Source organism: Thalassophryne amazonica, chromosome 7 (genome assembly GCF_902500255.1).
Source record: "Thalassophryne amazonica chromosome 7, fThaAma1.1, whole genome shotgun sequence".
Classification (NCBI taxonomy): Eukaryota; Metazoa; Chordata; class Actinopteri; order Batrachoidiformes; family Batrachoididae; genus Thalassophryne; species Thalassophryne amazonica.
This window is the reverse complement of record NC_047109.1, coordinates 77,726,649-77,746,291: the sequence shown is the minus strand read 5'-3', so window position 1 is coordinate 77,746,291 and position 19,643 is coordinate 77,726,649. Positions and strand designations below refer to the sequence as shown.

The following is a 19,643-nucleotide window of genomic DNA, read 5'->3' as shown; positions in this document are numbered from 1 at the left end:
AAACGCTCGGTAGGATTTCTATTTTTTAAATTTCAAATTATTATAGACCGCATTCGACATATATTATATCAAGCTTAGAATTCCCACCTCACTTCGTTTTCGTCGTTAAACTAATAAGCACTACATTACCCATAATTCCTTGTAACACAACAAACAGGTTGAAGCTCAAAGGGCGATAAGAGCAACGGCTTTCTTTTTTGGTTGGTACATGAAACATACATTTTTAGATAGTTTTTGTAATATTGTAAATATATTATTTTAAATAATGATTATTTTCCCTAAAAGCTGTCGAATTATTAAAACTTTATTAGATTTGTACAACGCCCTTCCGCGTGAGCGTGCTCGTGAACTAGCCGGGTTTGTGTTTCAGATTTTGGTTTGTGTCATCGTAAATATTTCGCAGTAACACTACAGACATTCCTCCCGTTAAACTACAGACTAAAAGGATGGCTTCAGAGGAGTCAGCAGCGCCGTCAGAATCACCGGAGGACCATAATAATGACCAAGACTTACTAAACCCCACAGCAGGTAAACCTTTTCGTAACATGTCCACTGATAGCCGGTGCTGGGACCTTATAAATGAAACCACACTCAGCTTCATAAATACTTAATTCTGACTAAGGTTTTATTTATTTATAAGTTTGGTTGACAATGACAGTATGTTGGGTTTGACTTTAGGTAAATAATGTGAACACAGATAAGGAAACTTTTCAGGATATTATGATGGATTTATCAACTTTTTGGCTGCATTCCTTCAAATACTGGTAGTTGGCCACACCCAGTCAATTTGTCATTTTTTAAGGTCTTTCTTTCGCTGTGAGTGTATCGGCTGCACTCTGCGTTGTGTTGTTATGACTCCGCCCATTCGCTCCCCTCAGGACGCAAACTCATGATCTCTGGCATGGGAGTCGGACTCTCTAACCAGAAGGCTAAAACCCAGGGCTCTGGCCTTGTGTCCAGAGAATCCTTTTGAGCTGTTGGGAGTGAGGTTTACTACATCTGCACAGCAACACCTGCTGGCCTCTGTTACACTCACCCCTCTAAACTCACTCTCATCCGTGTACACAGCACCATTGTAGCGGCTGCACTCTGCGTTGTTGTTATGACTTCTCCCATTCACTCCCCTCGGACGCAAACTCACGATCTCCGACATGGGAGTCGGACTCTCTAACCAGAAGGCTAAAACCCAGGGCTCTGGTTTTGTGACCAGAGAATCCTTTTTTTTTTTTTTAAGCTGTTGGGAGTGAGGTTTACTAACTACATTTGCACAGCGACACCTGCTGGCATCTGTTACACTCACCCCCCTAAACTCACTCCCATCCGGGTCACGGCACCATTGTAGCGGCTGCACTCTGCGTTGTTGTTGTGACTCCGCCCATTCGCTCCCCTCGGGACGCAAACTCACGATCTCTGGCATGGGAGTTAGACTCTCTAACCAGAAGGCTAAAACCCAGGGCTCTGGCCTTGTGACCAGAGAATCCTTTTGAGCTGTTGGGAGTGAGGTTTACTAACTACATCTGCACAGCGACACCTGCTGGCCTCGTTACACTCACCCCCTAAACTCACTCCCATCCGCGTACATGGCACCATTGTAACAGCTGCACTCTGCATTGTGTTGTTATGACTCTGCCCATTCGCTCCCCTTGGGACGCAAACTCATGATCTCCGGCATGGGAGTCAGACTCTCTAACCAGAAGGCTAAAACCCAGGGCTCTGGTCTTGTGACCAGATAATCCTTTTGAGCTGTTGGGAGTGAGGTTTACTAACTACATCTTCACAGCGACACCTGCTGGCCTCTGTTACATGAGGAGTCAGTCACTCACTCAGTTATGCAACATTTCACTCTTGAGCATGGTTATTTTAGTTGTAGTGGCCTGAATATCACCAAACCAGTCTCTCCAAGGAGCCTATTCATTTGGCAAAGGCTATTCCCGCGTTGAAACCGGAAGTGAACTTACAAGCGTGCTCATTGGTCGGATGTGGTTGGGCATATATGCTTGCATATTTACTTTATTGAACCAATGGTTGGGCGTATAGCCACTCCGATTCATTTTGGGGTCAACAAGTCAAACATAAAGATGACTGGGATATACTTTGTTAAAATTTTGTGAGCAAGATTACTTTAGTTGAACTGTACTGATTGTCACCAAACATGGTATGTGCATTACTTATAGTGCCTCCAACAAACCTGTTGATTTTGAGGTCAAAAGTTCAAATGTCAAAGTCACTGACACATACTTTGTGAAAGTCTTTTGAGCGCAATCGCTTCTTTTTAAATTGCCTGATTGTCACCAAACTTGGTAAGTGTGTTAGCCACGGTGACCCCAAGAAGCCCATTTTGGAGTCAAAGGTCAAAATCATTGAACTGTATTTGGTAAAAGACTTATGAAGAAAAGCAGCTTAATCAACATTTGCCCAGGACGCCATGGGTTAGTGTAGATTATGCATTTGTTCATCCTAATGATAACTTTCTTCACTATTAATGATTAATGAGATCAAATTTGCAAGCATGCGCTGGTGCTACGTTTCACTGCATTCACCACAATGCAGACTTACACTGGGTTGTGATTGGAAACCACCCAGTCAGACAACCAGTCCAGTCTTTTCCAGTCAGGGTCTTCAGCACTGTGCAGTGGCCATGTGTAGATAAGCACACCCCAGGGCCAGAATGTCATATGTGATGGCCCTTTACAATGCAAGTCATAGACCTTTTTTGTTTATGGACCTAACTGTGTTAATGTACCACATTTTCCATATTATAAGTCATGTTTTTTGGTTATTTTTTTTTTTTTTTACTAGTTTCAGAGGTCCTGTGGCTTATGCTCTGGTATATACTGAAAACCCGCACATTTGTTATCTATAATAATAATAACAATAAACTATTTATATAGAACTTTCCCAGGAATCAAAGCACTGAACAAAATAAAGTCCAATAAGACATAATAAATGCCAGTAATAAAAGTACCCTACAGCAGTGTACAAAAATCTGAAATTAAAGACATGATAATACAGAAAAAAGTGTGACTTATATTCCAGAAAACATGGCAGCAATTGTATTCAGTAAAAGTGCAAGTTGATCTGGTAAGTTGACAGTAATTAGTTTGCTAATTAGTTTTGTTTTGTGTATAGTGCTGTGTTTTTTTTTGTTTTTGTTTTTTTTTTGTGTGTACTGTGAGCAAGTGAGGTTCTGGTAAGTTGGGCCTTGTCACATGGGTGCACTTCCCACTACTGTTTCATTGACATGGAAAGCCAAGTGGATGTCATGTGCTCTGACATCTGTTCTGAAAACCAAAATGTTCACTGTACACCGTCTGTGCGTCTGGACGGTGGAAGTCTGGAAGTCAGGAAGTGACTCAAGATTGCAAGCAGTGCCTGTGAACTCCAAGACTGATATCAGTGGAATTTTCAGCTGTCTTGTGCTCCCACTTTACACTCAGCACAATTTCAAAGGAATAACTGTAAATGAAACTGTTAGATTAACTAGATTAGATATAACTTTATTAATTCCTTGGGAAGACTCCCTCAGGGAAATTGAGTAACTGATATTTTTGGCAAATGCGATGAACTGCATGTGAATGCAAAAATGGGTGGGAAATTCAAAACAAATTAGGGGAGGTGATGGTCTAGTGATTAAGCGTTGGGCTTGAGACCAGAGGATCCTCGGTTCAAATCCCAGCCTGACCGGAAAATCACTAAGGGCCCTTGGGCAAGGTCCTTAATCCCCTAGTTGCTCCCGGTGTGTAGTGAGCACCTTGCATGGCAGCAGCCTGACATCGGGGTGAACGTGAGGCATAATTGTAAAGCGCTTTAAGCATCTAATGCAGATGGAAAAGCGCTATATAAATGCAGTCCATTTACCATTTAAAACAAAAGGAATGATAAATTATCAAAATTTTATAAATGGAATTGCTTTCCCTATCATAAATTCATATCTTACATCACAGAGTTCTTATTTATCATTTCAGGAATCCTAAAGGGTGGAAGTAGCAACTAGAATTTGTTACTTCTGTCCTATTATATTGTCTGAAGGTGCAGACAGTCAAACATCTTACACACAAAAGGGCAAACACTGTGTCCTGTAACATGATGATTTCACATCAAGTGACTTTAACCATTTTTAATGAACTTTGGTGATTAACCATGTTTTGTTATTTATTTATTTTCTAACAGATGTGCACATTACAAAAGGTCTGCTTCATCTGAAACAAATTTTATTAAAACCAGCCCACGAGGTGGTTTCAGTGTGTTTGTTTTGAATTCCTTAAACTTTTATTTTATTTTTGTATGTCTTCATTTCAGGCATGCTCTGTTCACATTCACCTGATCCAAACGTTCGTACCTAGAACTGCCAGTTACACTCCAGTTTATCTGTTGAATGAGCAGCTCCACTGGAGCAGGTGGTGGTACAGGTGCTTGGTGACAGTGAGGGTGTGTCATATTTATCCAGATGAATCTGACACATCCTGTGTGTAGATTTATCCTCCAATTTAACTGACAACCCACCAGTCACAACCCTGCTTCTGTAATCTTTGAGAAGTGTACCTTTTTGTAACAACTTCACACATGTAGTACCTTACATCTTGTGTGGCTACTTTAGTTACAAGAGACACATCTACATATTTCTTGTTCAGTTCACTGACCTTCACTTTCCTTTTGGCAACCAGTCAAAATTTCTTTCTCTTAAACCATTTTAAATCTGATTTTAACAAATGTATTTTTTAGATTATAAGTCATGTTTTTTTTTTACTAGTTTGAGAGGTTCTGGGAGTTATACTCTGATGTGACTTGAATACTGAAAAATCGTACATTCATTACTAATAACTATTTATATAAGACTTTCATGGGAATCAAAGCACAAAGCAAAATAAAATCCAATAAGAAAGAATAAATGCCAATAAGAGAAAGTACACAACAGCAATGCACAAAAATCCCAAATTAAAGAACTCATAATACAGAAAAAAGGTGTGAATTATAGTCCCCTCCAAAAGTATTGGAACAGCAAGGCCAATTCCATTATTGTTGTTGTTCACTGAAGACATTGAGGGTTTAAGATCAAAAGATGAATATAAGACAAGAGGTCAGAATTTCAACTTTTATTTCCAGGTATTTACATCTATGTAGATGTGTTAAACAACTCAGGACATACCCCTTTGTTTGAACCCACATACTTTTTAAGTGCACAAAATGGTTGAAATGTGACTGACAGGTGTTTCCTGTTGCCCAGGTGTTGCCTTTTAGGTTGATTGTTCAAACATTAAATAGCTCTGCATGACTAGTGTAGGTTTTAGCCTTGAGTTTAACCTATAAAGACTGCATTTCTTGTTAAAGAGGATAAGCCAACATGAAGACCAGAGAGCTGTCTATGGGAGAAAAGCAAGTTATTCTGAAGCTGAGAAAAGAAGGAAAATCAATCAGAGCCATTGGACTAACATTGGGCATAGCCAGCACAACAATCTGGAATGTCCTGAAAAAGAAAGAAACTACTAGTGTACTGAGCAACAGACATCGAATCAAGGAAAACGGCAGCAGTTGATGACAGAAATATTGTGAGAGCTGTGAAGAAAACCCTTACAACATCAGTAGGTGACATCACCAAGAACCTCCACAGTGGAGGGGTGAAGGTATCACAATCCACTGTTTGAAGAAGACTCAGAGAGCAGAAATATAGAGGCCATACCACAAGATGCAAACCACTCAGCAGTAAGAATTGGAAGGCCAGATTAGAATTTGCAAAGAATATAATAAGCCACAAAAGTTCTGGAACACAATATTATGCACTGATGATAGTGCAGCAGATAACTAAAACAATCATGCAAATGGTGATAAAAGCATCAAATTCGGCAGAAATACTCCTTAGACACTCCTCTTTTGGAAAAAAACGATTGGCCACTTGACTTTTCCATCGGTGGGCAGGTCGGGGTCAATTGGAGAATTACACAGAAGTCAAAATTAAAAGATGCTCCAATCATATTGAAAAATATTCCACATTATTTGCCTGATCATAAAGATTCCAAAAATGTATAGTTTGGACTATCTGTGACTGAATTCTATGGCGTTACGGGATAAAAACAGCAAGAATGGTGACAAAGTTCAGTTTTATTTTGTACAGGGGTCAAAAGTTAAAGTTGCTCCAATTTTGTTAAAAAGTGATACAAATTATTGGTTGAGCTAATAGGATTAATAAATGGAATAGTGTTGACAGTGTTGAATGCTTGGTCTCCAAAGTAAAGGTCAAACAAGGTCTATTGGATTCTATGACGTGATATACTATGTTACCCCGTAACATGATAAGTAAGGATGATACATGGTGGTGTTAATATCATGGCTTGGGCTTGCATGGCTGCTTCTGGAACAGACTCTAATATTTATAGATGATGATGTAACTGATAATGGTAGTGGCAGAATGAATTGAGAAGAGAAATGCATCCAAATTAATCAGGAGGAAGTTTGTCATGCAGCATGACAATGACCTAAAGCACAGTGCCAATAAAACTGAAGGACTTCATCAGGGGAAAAAAGTGGAAGGTTTAAGATTAGCCAAGTCAGTCATCTGACCTTAACCCAGTAGATCATGCTTTTCACCTCCTGAAGAGGAGACTGAAGGGAGAACCCCCCCCCCCCCCCAAACAAGAACTAAAAGAAGCTGCAGTAAAAGCCTGGAATAGCATCACGAATGAAGAATGCAATAGTTTGGTGATGTCCATGGGTTGCAGGCTTGAGGCAGTTATTGCAAGCAAGGGTTATGCCACCAAATATGAAATGTTATTTACTTTGCTCACCTAAAAATGTTATGGTCTAATCCAAAAGGTGGTATGTCCTAAGATGTTTAACACATCTAAATGTAAATACCAGGAAATAAAAGCTTAAATTCTGAACTCTTGTCATATATTAATCTTTTGATCTTAAACCCAAAGGTCTTCAGTTAACAACTAAAGCAAAGGGATTGGCCTTACTGTTCCAATACTTTTGGAGAGGACTGTACACTCTGGTGTGGCTTACGTACAGTTTTTCTTCACGAGCCATTTTATTAAGAGGTGTGACTTATACTCCTGAAAATACTATACTTTTGTCATTAGTTTTCTACAACCCCTGGCAAAAATTATGGAATCACCGGGCTCAGAGGATGTTCATTCAGTTGTTTAATTTTGTAGAAAAAAAGCAGATCACAGACATGACACAAAACTAAAGTAATTTCAAATGGCAACTTTCTGGCTTTAAGAAACACTATAAGAAATCAAGAAAAAAAGATTGTGGCAGTCAGTAACGGTTACTTTTTAGACCAAGCAGAGGAAAAAAATATGGGATCACTCAATTCTGAGGAAAAAATTATGGAATCACCCTGTAAATTTTCATCCCCCAAATTAACACCTGCATCAAATCAGATCTGCTCATTGACATTGACCCTATGTGTCTTTTTGCAAGAATGTTTTTGCAGTTTTTGCTCTATGGCAAGATGCATTATCATCTTGAAAAATGATTTCATCATCCCCAAACATCCTTTCAATTGTCTAAAATATCAACATAAACTTGTGCATTTATTGATGATGTAATGACAGCCATCTCCCCAGTGCCGTTACCTGACATGCAGCCCCATATCATCAATGACTGTGGAAATTTACATGTTCTCTTCAGGCAGTCATCTTTATAAATCTCATTGGAAAGGCACCAAACAAAAGTTCCAGCATCATCACCTTGCCCAATGCAGATTCGAGATTCATCACTGAATATGACTTTCATCCAGTCATCCACAGTCCACAATTGCTTTTCCTTAGCCCATTGTAACCTTGTTTTTTTCTGTTTAGGTGTTAATGATGCCTTTCGTTTAGCTTTTTTGTATGTAAATCCCATTTCCTTTAGGCGGTTTCTTACAGTTCGGTCACAGACGTTGACTCCAGTTTCCTCCCATTCGTTCCTCATTTGTTTTGTTGTACATTTTTCGATTTTTGAGACATATTGCTTTAAGTTTTCTGTCTTGACACTTTGATGTCTTCCTTGGTCTACCAGTATGTTTGCCTTTAACAACCTTCCCATGTTGTTTGTATTTGGTCCAGAGTTTAGACACAGCTGACTGTGAACAACCAACATCTTTTGCAACATTGCGTGATGATTTACTCTCTTTTAAGAGTTTGATAATCCTCTCCTTTGTTTCAATTGACATCTCTCGTGTTGGAGCCATGATTCATGTCAGTCCACTTGGTGCAACAGCTCTCCAAGGTGTGTTCACTCCTTTTTAGATGCAGACTAACGAGCAGATCTGATATGATGCAGGTGTTAGTTTTGGGGATGAAAATTTACAGGGTGATTCCATAATTGTTTCCTCAGAATTGAGTGATTACATTTTTTTTTTCCTCTGCTTGGTCTAAAAAAGTAACCGTTACTGACTGCCACAATCTTTTTTTCTTGATTTCTTATAGTGTTTCTTAAAGCCAGAAAGTTGCCATTTGAAATGACTTTAGTTTTGTGTCATGTCTGTGATCTGCTTTTTTTCTACAAAATTAAACAACTGAATGAACATCCTCCAAGGCCGGTGATTCCATAATTTTTGCCAGGGGTTGTAATTAAGATGATACCTCGTTTCAAGCTGTGCAGTGACACTGGGAATATTTAAAACAGTTCATCCCACCTATCCTGACTATAATACAGTTAAACATCATTTAAAAACCATTTTTCTTCATTAAAATGGACAACACACACATTCTCACATTTAAGAAGCTGGGGCAAAGTCAAAATAGCATTCATTCTTAAAGGTTTAAATGGTAAATCAATTATTGTGTTGCAGTACTAATGGTATGAGAATTATTGGTATTGTTGTGTGGGCCGCCAGAAGAGGAGGTACTGCTGGCCCACCACCAGAGGGCGCCCTGCCTGAAGTGCGGGCTTCAGGCACGAGAGGGCGCTGCCACCACGGACACAGCCGGGGGTGACAGCTGTCACTCATTATCTCTTGACAGCTGTCACCCATCTACACTACATCATCTCACTCCATAAAGACCGGACATCATCTCCACCTCGTTGCTGAGATATCATCTACCTGTGAAGGTAATATTCTCTGCTGTATCTAAAACTGTCATAGTCTGAACTCTTTTTGCAGCCGTTTTCCTGTGGTGTGCCTTATCTGCTGGATTGGCGTTTGGTGTGAACAGCGACGGCTTCGCTTCACACCCAAACCAGATAAGTGGTGTAACAGGAGCTGCACGAGTGTGTGATTAGAGGTGGAGGTGACTTTCCACCTTCTGACTGTTTTTGTTACTGGGTGTGCACACACCCACATCTCACTGTTTGTGCTCCTCGCCAGCAGTACCAGATCCGACAGTCGGGGACGGTGATCACCTGGGAATTCGGGACTTGGTGGCTCCAGTATTCACCAGGTTCTGTGGCGGTGGAAATCGTGTGGTCCCGGCTCTTCTCAGGACAGACGTCTTCTATCCTCGAGCCTGCCCACACGTCACCATGGTGTATTGACGGCTATCAGATTCTGTGATTGTCTGTATCATCGTTGTGCACATTCACAACATTAAATTGTTACCTTTTGGCTCATCTTTTGACCGTTCATTTGCGCCCCCTGTTGTGGGTCCGTGTCACTACACTTTCTCCAACAGGTATTAGTATCCAAATTATTTTACTTTGTTTTTATAGTTCCTTCCAATTCTTTGTACCCAGAGCTTATAGTTTATGTGAGTGTTGAAATAAAAGCAAGCCACTGGTCGTGTTTCAGCCCTCAGCTTGTGCCAGTCATATCATCTTTGGGAGGAAGCAGCACTTCAGTTAATAATTAAAGGATTAGGATTGTGACTCACATTCAGTTTTGTTATGTGGAAATACTGTTTCAAAGTGAGTTGTATGTGATTGAGTTTGTAGGCGACTGCGTCTCACCCATTTGGCTGATATTTGATAATCCACACAGTCAGCATTCTTCTCTGCCTGTTGCATGCATTACACTGTTTTAGAAGTGTACTTTAAAGGAAATACGTGTAGTGTTTAAATGGATGTTACAGAATGTATATTTTACACTGCCATTTGACTGGTTTTATATTTTAAATTATTTGAAATGTCAGATTTTGTAATGGAAGTGGTTGTCATGTTGTAGTGGTTGTAATATCAACATTTTCAATGCTTGATGACCGGGGTGGTTTTTGGGAGGGGGAAAAAAAAAAAAAGAATTGATGTCTAACTCTAGCATAAGAGGACACACCTGTTTGCGGTCTGGCAGAACTAAATGTGTTTCCAGGACGAGAGGAATCACTCACATGCAACTTTATACTTCATAGTCATGTACTGAAATCTCAGCACATGCAAACTGAAATTCATAGCTGAAATTCCTGATTTAGAGTGAATCACTCATGCACTGCTTTAGGGTAGCTCAGTGCACTTACTCATACCCCTGCCTTTCTCTGCCCCACTTTTGTAACAGACTGAGCGTAGACAACCCCAGTGTTGAGAACCACAATTATGGAAGCTAAAAGCAGGTTTTATTATCCCATAGATATTTAATACACCATTTGTAGTAACGGCTTGGTCTTCATGACAACAGGCTTGGTCATGAAACAGGCTCAGGCAAGAACTCAGTTGGTTTCTTTATTACACCTCACATCAAAAGTAAACAAGTTCAGTTACCACAGCCGTGCTGGAGATTGTGTGGACACATGGATGCCAATTACTCCCACATATTTTGATCTTGTACAAAAATCTATTTTGGAGCAACATTTGTTCAGTGATTCAAAAGATTTTATGATATCCAATTCCTAATGATGTAAAAATCCTGTATTTTGGTGTGATTAAAAGATGTAATTATTATAGAAGACTGGTATCTGTGTAAAATAATACTTGTTGCTTGTAAAAAGGCGATTACCAAGAACTGGTACAAACCAGACTCTCCGAGCCTCAAACAATGGACAAACATAGTGAATGAAATATTTTTAATGGAGAAGATCACCTTCACCCTGAGGTGTAGAGGAGAAGACTTCATTAATAAGTGGGCAAAATGGATCTCCTACACAACACAGGGAAAGGATGCTGCTTCCACATGATTCAAGTTTGGACTTCCAGAGACAAGTTGTGCAATTTAAAGAGTTCATGGTATACCCACACACTGTAAGAGTTCTTGTTTATGTATATGTTCTTTAAGGTCAATAAATAAAGAGTGGAAAAAAAGAAACATGCTCAGGCACATGGGTGGTCAGTCCAGTAAATGGCAGAGGGTTTTCTAAAACACAAGCAGTAGGTCAGTGATCAGAGATTTATCAAACCAGGAAGACAAATCCAAGATGTCAAGCAAAAACGCAGGAATCTTATATAGGCAATGAGGGTCTATGACAGAGGCAAAAATACTTGAAACCTAAACACAAGAAAGCAGGAATGAACCTGGACAGTCTGGTGATGAGGGAACAATCTAATGGTAGTTATAAAGGCAACCAAATAATCAAATGCAGAAGTGCAGGGACACGTGAATCCATAAGGACAGAAACATGAATGCAAAATAAGTGTCAGTTATAATTATTATTATAATAATATGTGGGGATTAATGCCAGGAACATAATAATGCGTCGATCACGCTAAAACATGACCCTTGACAATTTTCTGGTAATCACTCAATCTGGTGATCCATTTAGTCTGTCTTTCATGTTCTTTAGTTCAGTCTGGAGGCATTCAGGCTGTGGAACCAGTAACTTAGGTCATCAAGTGGCATCAGAGAGTTGCTGTTAACATGTGGCTTTTTCTATTCATGATTACCGTACTGTCTACCAGGAACTATACCGTAGACATAACTTATTTATGGTGAAATCCTATGTTAGTTTATGGAGCATGCACTTGTGCAGCGTGTCACCACCTCTACCACACTATGGAACCATCCTAGGGCCATTTTGGCAACCTCCCAGGCAGATGACCTGTCCATTGCCACCTCCTATATGTAGCCATCGATCTGCTGCAGCCAAGTGATCAGTTGGTGCCCTCTTTGCCTTTTCCAATTGCTAGGTTCCTCAGCAGAGGCACCTAAGCACTGGATCATGCTTGGGAAGGTGCACAACATGGCTGTTGTCTCATAGCTCACGTGCCATCACAGTCCAAGTTGTACACTTCATCTTGTCTCCCAAAGTAACCATTCTTTTGACATAGTCAGAGCCACGCACCTTTGTCCAACAACCTCATGACCCCATAAGTTCTTCTGAGCTCCCAGAAAAATGAATATCACTGCTGAGTTAAGTGAATCTCTCAACATGTTCAGGACTTTCACCACATACAGATGTGCATCTGATGGCTCATTGAAAGCCTGGCTCCTAGTCTTGATTCAGAACAACCACATCCTCAGACACTTGAAATCTTCACTCAGCTTCTCAAGAGGTGCAATTATGGTATCCATGGATTACACAAAGATCACAGCACTGTTGACTTCACAAACAGTCAGGTCAGTGAGCCTTTCCTCAAAAATGTGCAGACGTTGCTGGACTCCGCAACCCTTCTGAGCATCCAGTCCATGCATTGGGCTGAGTAGAGGCCAGAACACGTTTCTGACAAATTACAGAATTCACTGGGAAGAAGGCAGAGACTCTGTCCTCACTCTGTACAACACCCACACTGCCTGTGTCTAGGCCAGCTATGATGTTCAGCATCTTATTGGATATCCAGTGAATTCCATAAAGCACTTCAATCAGATGAGTTAAATGCCTTGTAAAAATCAACGTACAGTAGGCTGTAAAGAAGCCCTGTCGATATTCACGCTTCGATTTAATGAGTACATGCAGAGCTAGCATGCTGTTGACTGTTGATTTCTTGGGCAATTCAAGACTGCTCTGGTTGATGAGCAAGTATCTGCCGTGGTACTGAATCCTATATGGAATGCCCCTTGAAAATGCCTTGCCTAGCACAGAAAGTAGTGTAATACAACTGTAGTTGTTGCAGTCAAGCACCCTTTGTTTTCAAAGAGGGACAATAAGTCCTTTCTTCCAGTTTTGTGGAATGATACCTGAAGAGCATCTCCATCTGCCTGACAAATCTTTGTCCCAGTAGCACAGAGCCTTGAAGTTTTCCCCATCCTTGGTGGGTTGACAATGTTTGCAGTTTCAGTACTTCACAAGTGATTGATCAGCTGTCACCTGGCACCAGAGATATCCAAGATCCTAGCAGGAAGATTAGCCAGTGCAAGGCCTAGTGGGACAGCACACCAGTGTCATTTGGCAGGCTCAATGCATCACTTGGTGGTGGTGGTGGTATGATAACGTGTGACAAAAACTGATGTAAAAGTGATTATTAAAAATTTGCAGTGTGTGTGTGAAATATCCGAGCATATGAACATGTGCATTGATGAAAATAATCCATCTCCAGCTCTGCCTCCAGTCTTTCTGTTTGTGCCAACATCTTTAAGCCTTACGACACAGCTGGTCTCAGTACAGTCTTGTAAACTTTCACCTTCACTCTTACAGATATGGGTCTATCACAAATCACTTCTGCCACCTTTCTCCACCCTGTCTGCACTCTGTTCTTCATCTCTCTGTCACACTCTCCATGACTTTGAATAGTTGACCCTGAGCATTTAAACTCATCTACGTTAACCACCTCTACCCCTTGCAATCTCAGTATTCCACCTTGCTCCCTCTCATTCACACACATATACTCCATCTTGCTCATACTGACTCCAGACTAGTCCAAGCCTGGTCTCTACTCTCATTACAAATCACAATATCATCTGCAAACTGATTAACAACATGAAAATGACCAACAAAAGGCTCTCTTCAGTTCCACTAGTCCATGGAGACTCCTCTCTCTCACTTGTCCGTCAGCCTGTCTACCACCACTGCAAACACGAACGTGCTCAGAGCCGATCCTTGATGTAATCCCACCTCCACCATGATTGCATCTGTCATTTCTACTGCGCATCTAACCCCTATCACACTGTGCTTATACATATCCCACATTACCTTGGACAATACCACAACTCTTCTCCAGGCTCCCTGTCATAAGTTTTCTCTAAGACCACAAACATAGTACATCTCATTCTGGCCTTTCACAACTCTTTCCCATAATTCCTAGCTTGTATATACAACTCTTCTTAAATTGGTGGATTTCAGTGAAACTTGACATGATGTGTAGATTTACATGAAGCACAATAGTTCTGGACTGGCATATTCAAGAAAAAAAAATAATTGGAAATTTGCGTTTAATTAATGCACCATACAAGGGGCATTTGACAGTCTTTCTCAAGAATGTGTGAACTTTTGACTCACTGGGTGCAATGTTGAGAAATGTTGGTTTCTCAGAATGCAAAAGATTGAGAACCAGCCCTACTTTTCTGGGTCAGGGTCAAAACATCTCAGTCACCCCTTGTATGATAATTGACTGCAGAAGCACAAAATGTCCTAAATTGTTTTTCGATTTCAGTGACCCCTTCCACAGTGGTAGCACACTTTATGAAAATTTGCATTTAGGAAAATAATTTTGCATTTAATTGATTGGCTGTAATTCCTAAATGGTTAATGCTATGTTTTTGTTGAACCTTTTTAAGATAGTCCTGAAAGCCTACGTTACAAACACATCTCGATTGTGTCATGTCAACCGCATTGTGTGGTTCTGTGGTATGGAGGATGTGGTGATATGTGATACTAGTGCATGCTTCCATGCTTGGCTTGAATTGTTGTGGTGTACAGAGGTAAAATTAGTCTCACTGTCCAAATGCACATGGACCTCACTGTAACAAGTTAAAAGGCTGTTTAGTTTCAGGTGTCTTTTCCATGTTCTTTACAAATTGTGTACACCTTTCTTAGAGTTTATTTTGCTTTTCCCCCTCACTAACAGATCCAGCAGAACAGAATGAAGGCGTCAACACGTGCCAGTATTTCCTGATGGGAAAGTGTCATTTTGGCCACAGATGTCATTTGTCTCACAGGTCTGGTCTCTCTACTGTGTGTGTGTGTGTGTGTGTGTGTGTGTGTGTGTGTGTGTGTGTGTGTGTGTGTGTGTGTGTGTGTGTGTGTGTGTGTGTGTGTAACGACAGAAATATAGAACAAGTTGGAAAGCTGAAATGGAAATTATTATTGGACAATTGTTGGTATTAACCTGATGGCTGCATGAAGATGACTATAAGTTGTTGCTTTTAGGCCTCGTGATTGCCAGGAAACTTCACAAACCTGTTTTATTTTTTCCACATGGTGCAGCCAGTGGGCAGGATGTCACTGTGTGTGGGTAGTCAGTGAGCATGTTTACTTCAGCTGTACTGGGCCGATTGTTACCAAACCTGGTATATGCATTACACAAAACCCCTATTAAGTTTTAGGTCAAAAGGTCAAGGTCATTGGGGCATACTTTGTAGAAATATTTTGAGTGCAGTACATTTTTTTAAATGGTCTGATTGTCGTCAAACGTCATATGTGTATTAGGTGTATTGACCCCAAGAATCCTATTCATTTTGGAGTCAAAAGGTCAAATTCGTTGAAGTGTACTTTGTGAAAGCCTTTTGCAGAAAAGCCTTGGTAAGCTTATCAGCGTTTACCTTGAGTGCCATGGGTTAGTGCAGATTATGCACTTGTTTTAATGTAAGACGTGTCATTTTTTTAGTTTTATTTCTAATATTAACGAGGGCTCATATGGAAGAATGGTTTGATACCGTTCATCCTTGACAAACATGCATTCTTCAGCAGCCATGCCATTGAGCACATAGAGGGTAATGTGTCCAGTGGAACTAAAGAAGTTGGTCATTTGTTGATTTTGTTGGTCATTTTCATGTTGTTAATCATCATTCTTATTGTTCTCCTTTCTCAGAGGGCCAGTATTACAAGATGCAGGGGCTGCTTTGCCTGACCTGGATCATGGAAATGATGGAATAAAAGCTGAAAAACACAAGAAAAAAGGCAAAGTGAGCAAAGCTACTAAATCAAAAGACACTGAAGGAAAAGGTAAGACCACATTTGGTTCAGACTCTTGTATATCATTTGACTGTAGTCAAATATTCTTCTGTTTATTGATCTTTTTCTATCCTTGTTTTCACCCAGAGGTGAGAAAAAAGCCTCGCATGCGCACAGCAGATGATGTCATCTCAAGGATCCTGTGGGACCCCACAGTCGATCCATCAGAATTTGTTGTGGGATATGTAGATCGCTTCCTTGGTGTTCTTGAGCGCCCCTTCTCTGAGTTCAGCTGGGACACAAGCCCATGCGACTGCAATTACTCTGCTGAGCTGGCTTTGCCCAGACACAGGATCCAGTACTTCATCTACAGAGGGCAACGCATCTGGGACCGCCACAGCAGGACTGACAGAGTGTTTGGCTCCACCGGGCAGTCTCTGGCTCCCCCCTTTGGAGGGGAAGAGGAAATAGAGGGTATGAGAGTTCACCACACCTTCTGTAAAACCAGAACCGCATTTGCATCCGTTCAAGTTTACCAAATAAGCAGCACACATTGTTCAGTTTACACCAACAAATATGCCGTAATCATTTGTTTCACAAGAAAAAAACACAGACGATGAGCAGCAACATGAGGGATTAACCTCAGTACAAGAAGGCCTTGATACAGCAGAAGACAACCCACCAGCTGTCGGTGTGCTGGAAGAGAGCGGAACAGAGGCGCGTTCCAGTGCTGAAAACGAACATCTGGAGGAAGAGAAGCAGAATGACATAAATGTTGAAACCCCTGATTCAACACAACCCACGCTAAACACTCAACAGGAATCTGGAGGAGTACATGTTATGGAGGAGGCTGAAAATAGGTCTGTTGTCTATGCAAGATCTTTTAACTCTTACTGACAGTGGATGGCATCTTCTTTAAAGAAGAAAATACATTGAATTTCTGCATATTCTGTATTCAGAATGTTTGTTTAATAAGGAATGCCAATAGATGACATTATAGGCCCAAATATTGACGGGAGTGTTTTTTTAATTATTAATGGTAAATGCATTTAAAAATGACAGTAGTCTTCTACATTAACTTTGACCACCTGTTTTGATTATAGTCTTTGTACTTCAATGGAACAAACGTCCTTATCCCAAAAAGAAGAAGAAGAACATGATAATGCAACTGTAGGGGAATGGAATGAAAGCTGGGAAGGCAATGAAGAAACGTTGGTGGGTGCAGCAGATACTTTTTCAAACATTCTTGCTCTGATAATGCAGTTTGTGTTCACAACAGTAACTGTGTTTGTGATCCTGTTGTTCTCAGTGTTATCTTGCAGCCCTGCATGTGAGTCGTAATCCATCAGCATGTTTGGAGCAGAGAGAAGAGAAGCGTGGCAGTCGCCCACCTAAACGAAAACCCACACATTTCATCACTTTTAGGGCCAACACTCCTGCTGTCCTCTCCTCTTTCCAGCAGCTGCAGGAGGAGCTCACTGCCCTTCTTCCTTCCTCTGCTCCTCACTGGAAGGATGCCCCCAGCCTTCATGTCACCCTGTGCCTCCTGGTGCTACCTGGCCCGGTTGAGGTAGCAGCTGCCGGGGAGATTCTGCGGCGCTTTGCCCGCCTAGATCGCAACCCCCCGGTGGCTGTGACTTTCCCTGTAAAGCTGAAGCATTTCAATGGGAGAGTCTTGTACCTGAGCCCTCAGCCTCAGCTTCATCTTCAGCAGCTCAACAGTGGCTTGCAGGAAGTCTACAGGACAGAAGGCTGGCTCCACAGAGACTCCTACAACCCACGCTACCACCTCACACTGGCAAAGGTGGAAGACAAGGAGGGAGAGAGGATTTTTGAAGGGGTGGGGAACTTAAAAGTGGGTAAGAGTTTAAATTTTGGTCGCCTGCCAGTTAACACTTTGCACCTGTGTGCCATGGGCATGTCCAAAACCGACGGCTTCTATGAGACCTTGTGCACAGTAACTCTTCGATGATAGAAGACAGTGCTGTTTTTACATATAAGTACTATATACATGTATGTTATTGCAAAACACAGAACTGGGTGCAGTACACTGGCCATGTGGCTTTATTTACCAAACCTGATGCCAGTGCCTTTGTTTGGCGCATGCAGTCCAGTCTGAGTGTTAAATGCACTTTTAACAGTGATAGAAGATACAAGATGTGCTGTAGTTTGTTTTGTTTTTACAAATCTAAATTAATACACGCCTTTTTCACAGGCCATTTTTTTGGAATGAAATATATTGATGAAAATATCACATTTTGTTGCTGTTCAAAATGTTCATTTACTAATCCTGAAATAGATCACATGGTTTATTTGCTGTAGATCTTAGAAGTTGGGATGCATTTCACTGTCTGCGAACCCTACATATTTTTTTAGAATTATTGAATTATTTTATTTTGACACACATGGTTGAATAAAAAAGAAATACAGTATTTACAAACACAAAACAACAGTACAGCAAAACACATACATACACACACACACACACACGTATGCAAACACATATACACACACACATATCCATATATAAATATACATACACACATATATATCTATACACACATATATACACACACAAATACTTGTACAATACATATACCATCACATATGCTTCCCAGTCATGTTACAGGTCATACCCACATATACCTAAGCATACATACTTGCATACAAGCAAACATTACATACTTGACACAGTCACTTCACGACGAATCCCACTACAATATTTTGAAACAATTACTTTTTTGCAGAGTCGCTTAAAACATGCCAGAGTACTGCACGTTTTGATCTCAATAGGAGACTCATTCCACATCTTCACCCCTGTCACGGATACACAAAAACCTTTTACATCAGTGCGAATTAATGGTTTCTTAAATAATACACAGCCACGTAAACTATACTCAGAAACCCTCATTTCGAACAGCCTCTGAACATGTCCCGGCAAGGCTTGGTTTTTTGCTTTAAACAAAATCTGTAGTGTAGTGTACTCCACCATGTCTCTAAATTTTATTACGTTCAAAGAAATAAATAGGGAATGAGTTGGTTCATGAAAATGTTAATTGCAGATGATACGTATGGCTCGTTTTTGTAAAAGGAATATTTGATTAGTGTTTGATTTATAAGTATTTCCCCACAACTCAATGCAATATGTCATGTATGGTGCTATTAATGAATGGTATAAAGTAAGTAACCCTTCCCCTGATAGTGTGTCTTTGGCTTTATACAAAATGGCGATAGATTTGGACATTTTTGATTTAATATAGTTTATATGTACTTTCCAACTTAGTTTATTGTCAATTATAACACTAAGGAATTTATTCTCTGTTACTACCTCAATTTCTGTATTGTTTATAGTCAAATTTTTAAATTTAGGTAATTGTTTATTTCCAAATATAATACATTTAGTTTCCCCAAGGTGGAGTGACAATTTGTTAGCGTCAAACCAAGCCTTGAACTTTCCCAATTCGTTCTCCACCATGTCCAGAAGCTGTTCGACATTATCACCACTGCAAAACACAGTTGTGTCATCAGCAAAAAGGACACACCTCAGTGATCTCGACACCCAGCTTATATCATTAATATACAGTAAAAATAACAATGGACCCAATACTGATCCCTGCGGCACACCGCACGTAATTTCCCGGAGTTCAGAATCGATATTGTTAAAGTGAACATACTGAAATCTGCCATGTAAATAACTATTAATCCAATCATATGCAAGCCCTCTGATTCCGTATTGCTGCAATTTAGATAATAGTATTCCATGATTAACTGTGTCAAATGCTTTCTTTAAATCAAAGAAAATGCTTACTG

General features: G+C 40.4%; 1 protein-coding gene across 2 annotated transcripts; it reads left to right on the top strand.

The window, feature by feature from the left end:
* Positions 1–267: 267 nt before the first annotated feature.
* leng9 (leukocyte receptor cluster (LRC) member 9) lies at positions 268–18,298 on the top strand. 2 transcript variants are annotated; one of them, XM_034174638.1, is made up of 8 exons: positions 268–528; positions 14,788–14,878; positions 15,751–15,884; positions 15,981–16,307; positions 16,435–16,693; positions 16,937–17,048; positions 17,143–17,839; positions 17,870–18,297. In XM_034174638.1, the coding sequence occupies exons 1-7, from the start codon at positions 447–449 to the stop codon at positions 17,803–17,805; spliced, it is 1,668 nt and encodes a 555-aa protein (XP_034030529.1). In that variant the 5' UTR covers positions 268–446; the 3' UTR covers positions 17,806–17,839; positions 17,870–18,297. The 2 variants fall into 2 exon arrangements, with proteins under 2 accessions (XP_034030529.1, XP_034030528.1); XM_034174637.1 differs by having other exon boundaries at positions 17,143–18,298.
* Positions 18,299–19,643: the final 1,345 nt, after the last annotated feature.

What these genes read in the sequence shown, in the direction of transcription:
- leng9 (XM_034174637.1), top strand. Translation starts at nt 447, where the DNA reads ATGGCTTCAGAGGAGTCAGCAGCGCCGTCAGAATCACCGGAGGACCAT. An exon ending in AGATGTCATTTGTCTCACAG is followed by an intron (nt 14,879 to 15,750) that starts GTCTGGTCTCTC and finishes CTCCTTTCTCAG; the next exon opens with AGGGCCAGTATTACAAGATG. An exon ending in AGGGGAAGAGGAAATAGAGG is followed by an intron (nt 16,308 to 16,434) that starts GTATGAGAGTTC and finishes TTGTTTCACAAG; the next exon opens with AAAAAAACACAGACGATGAG.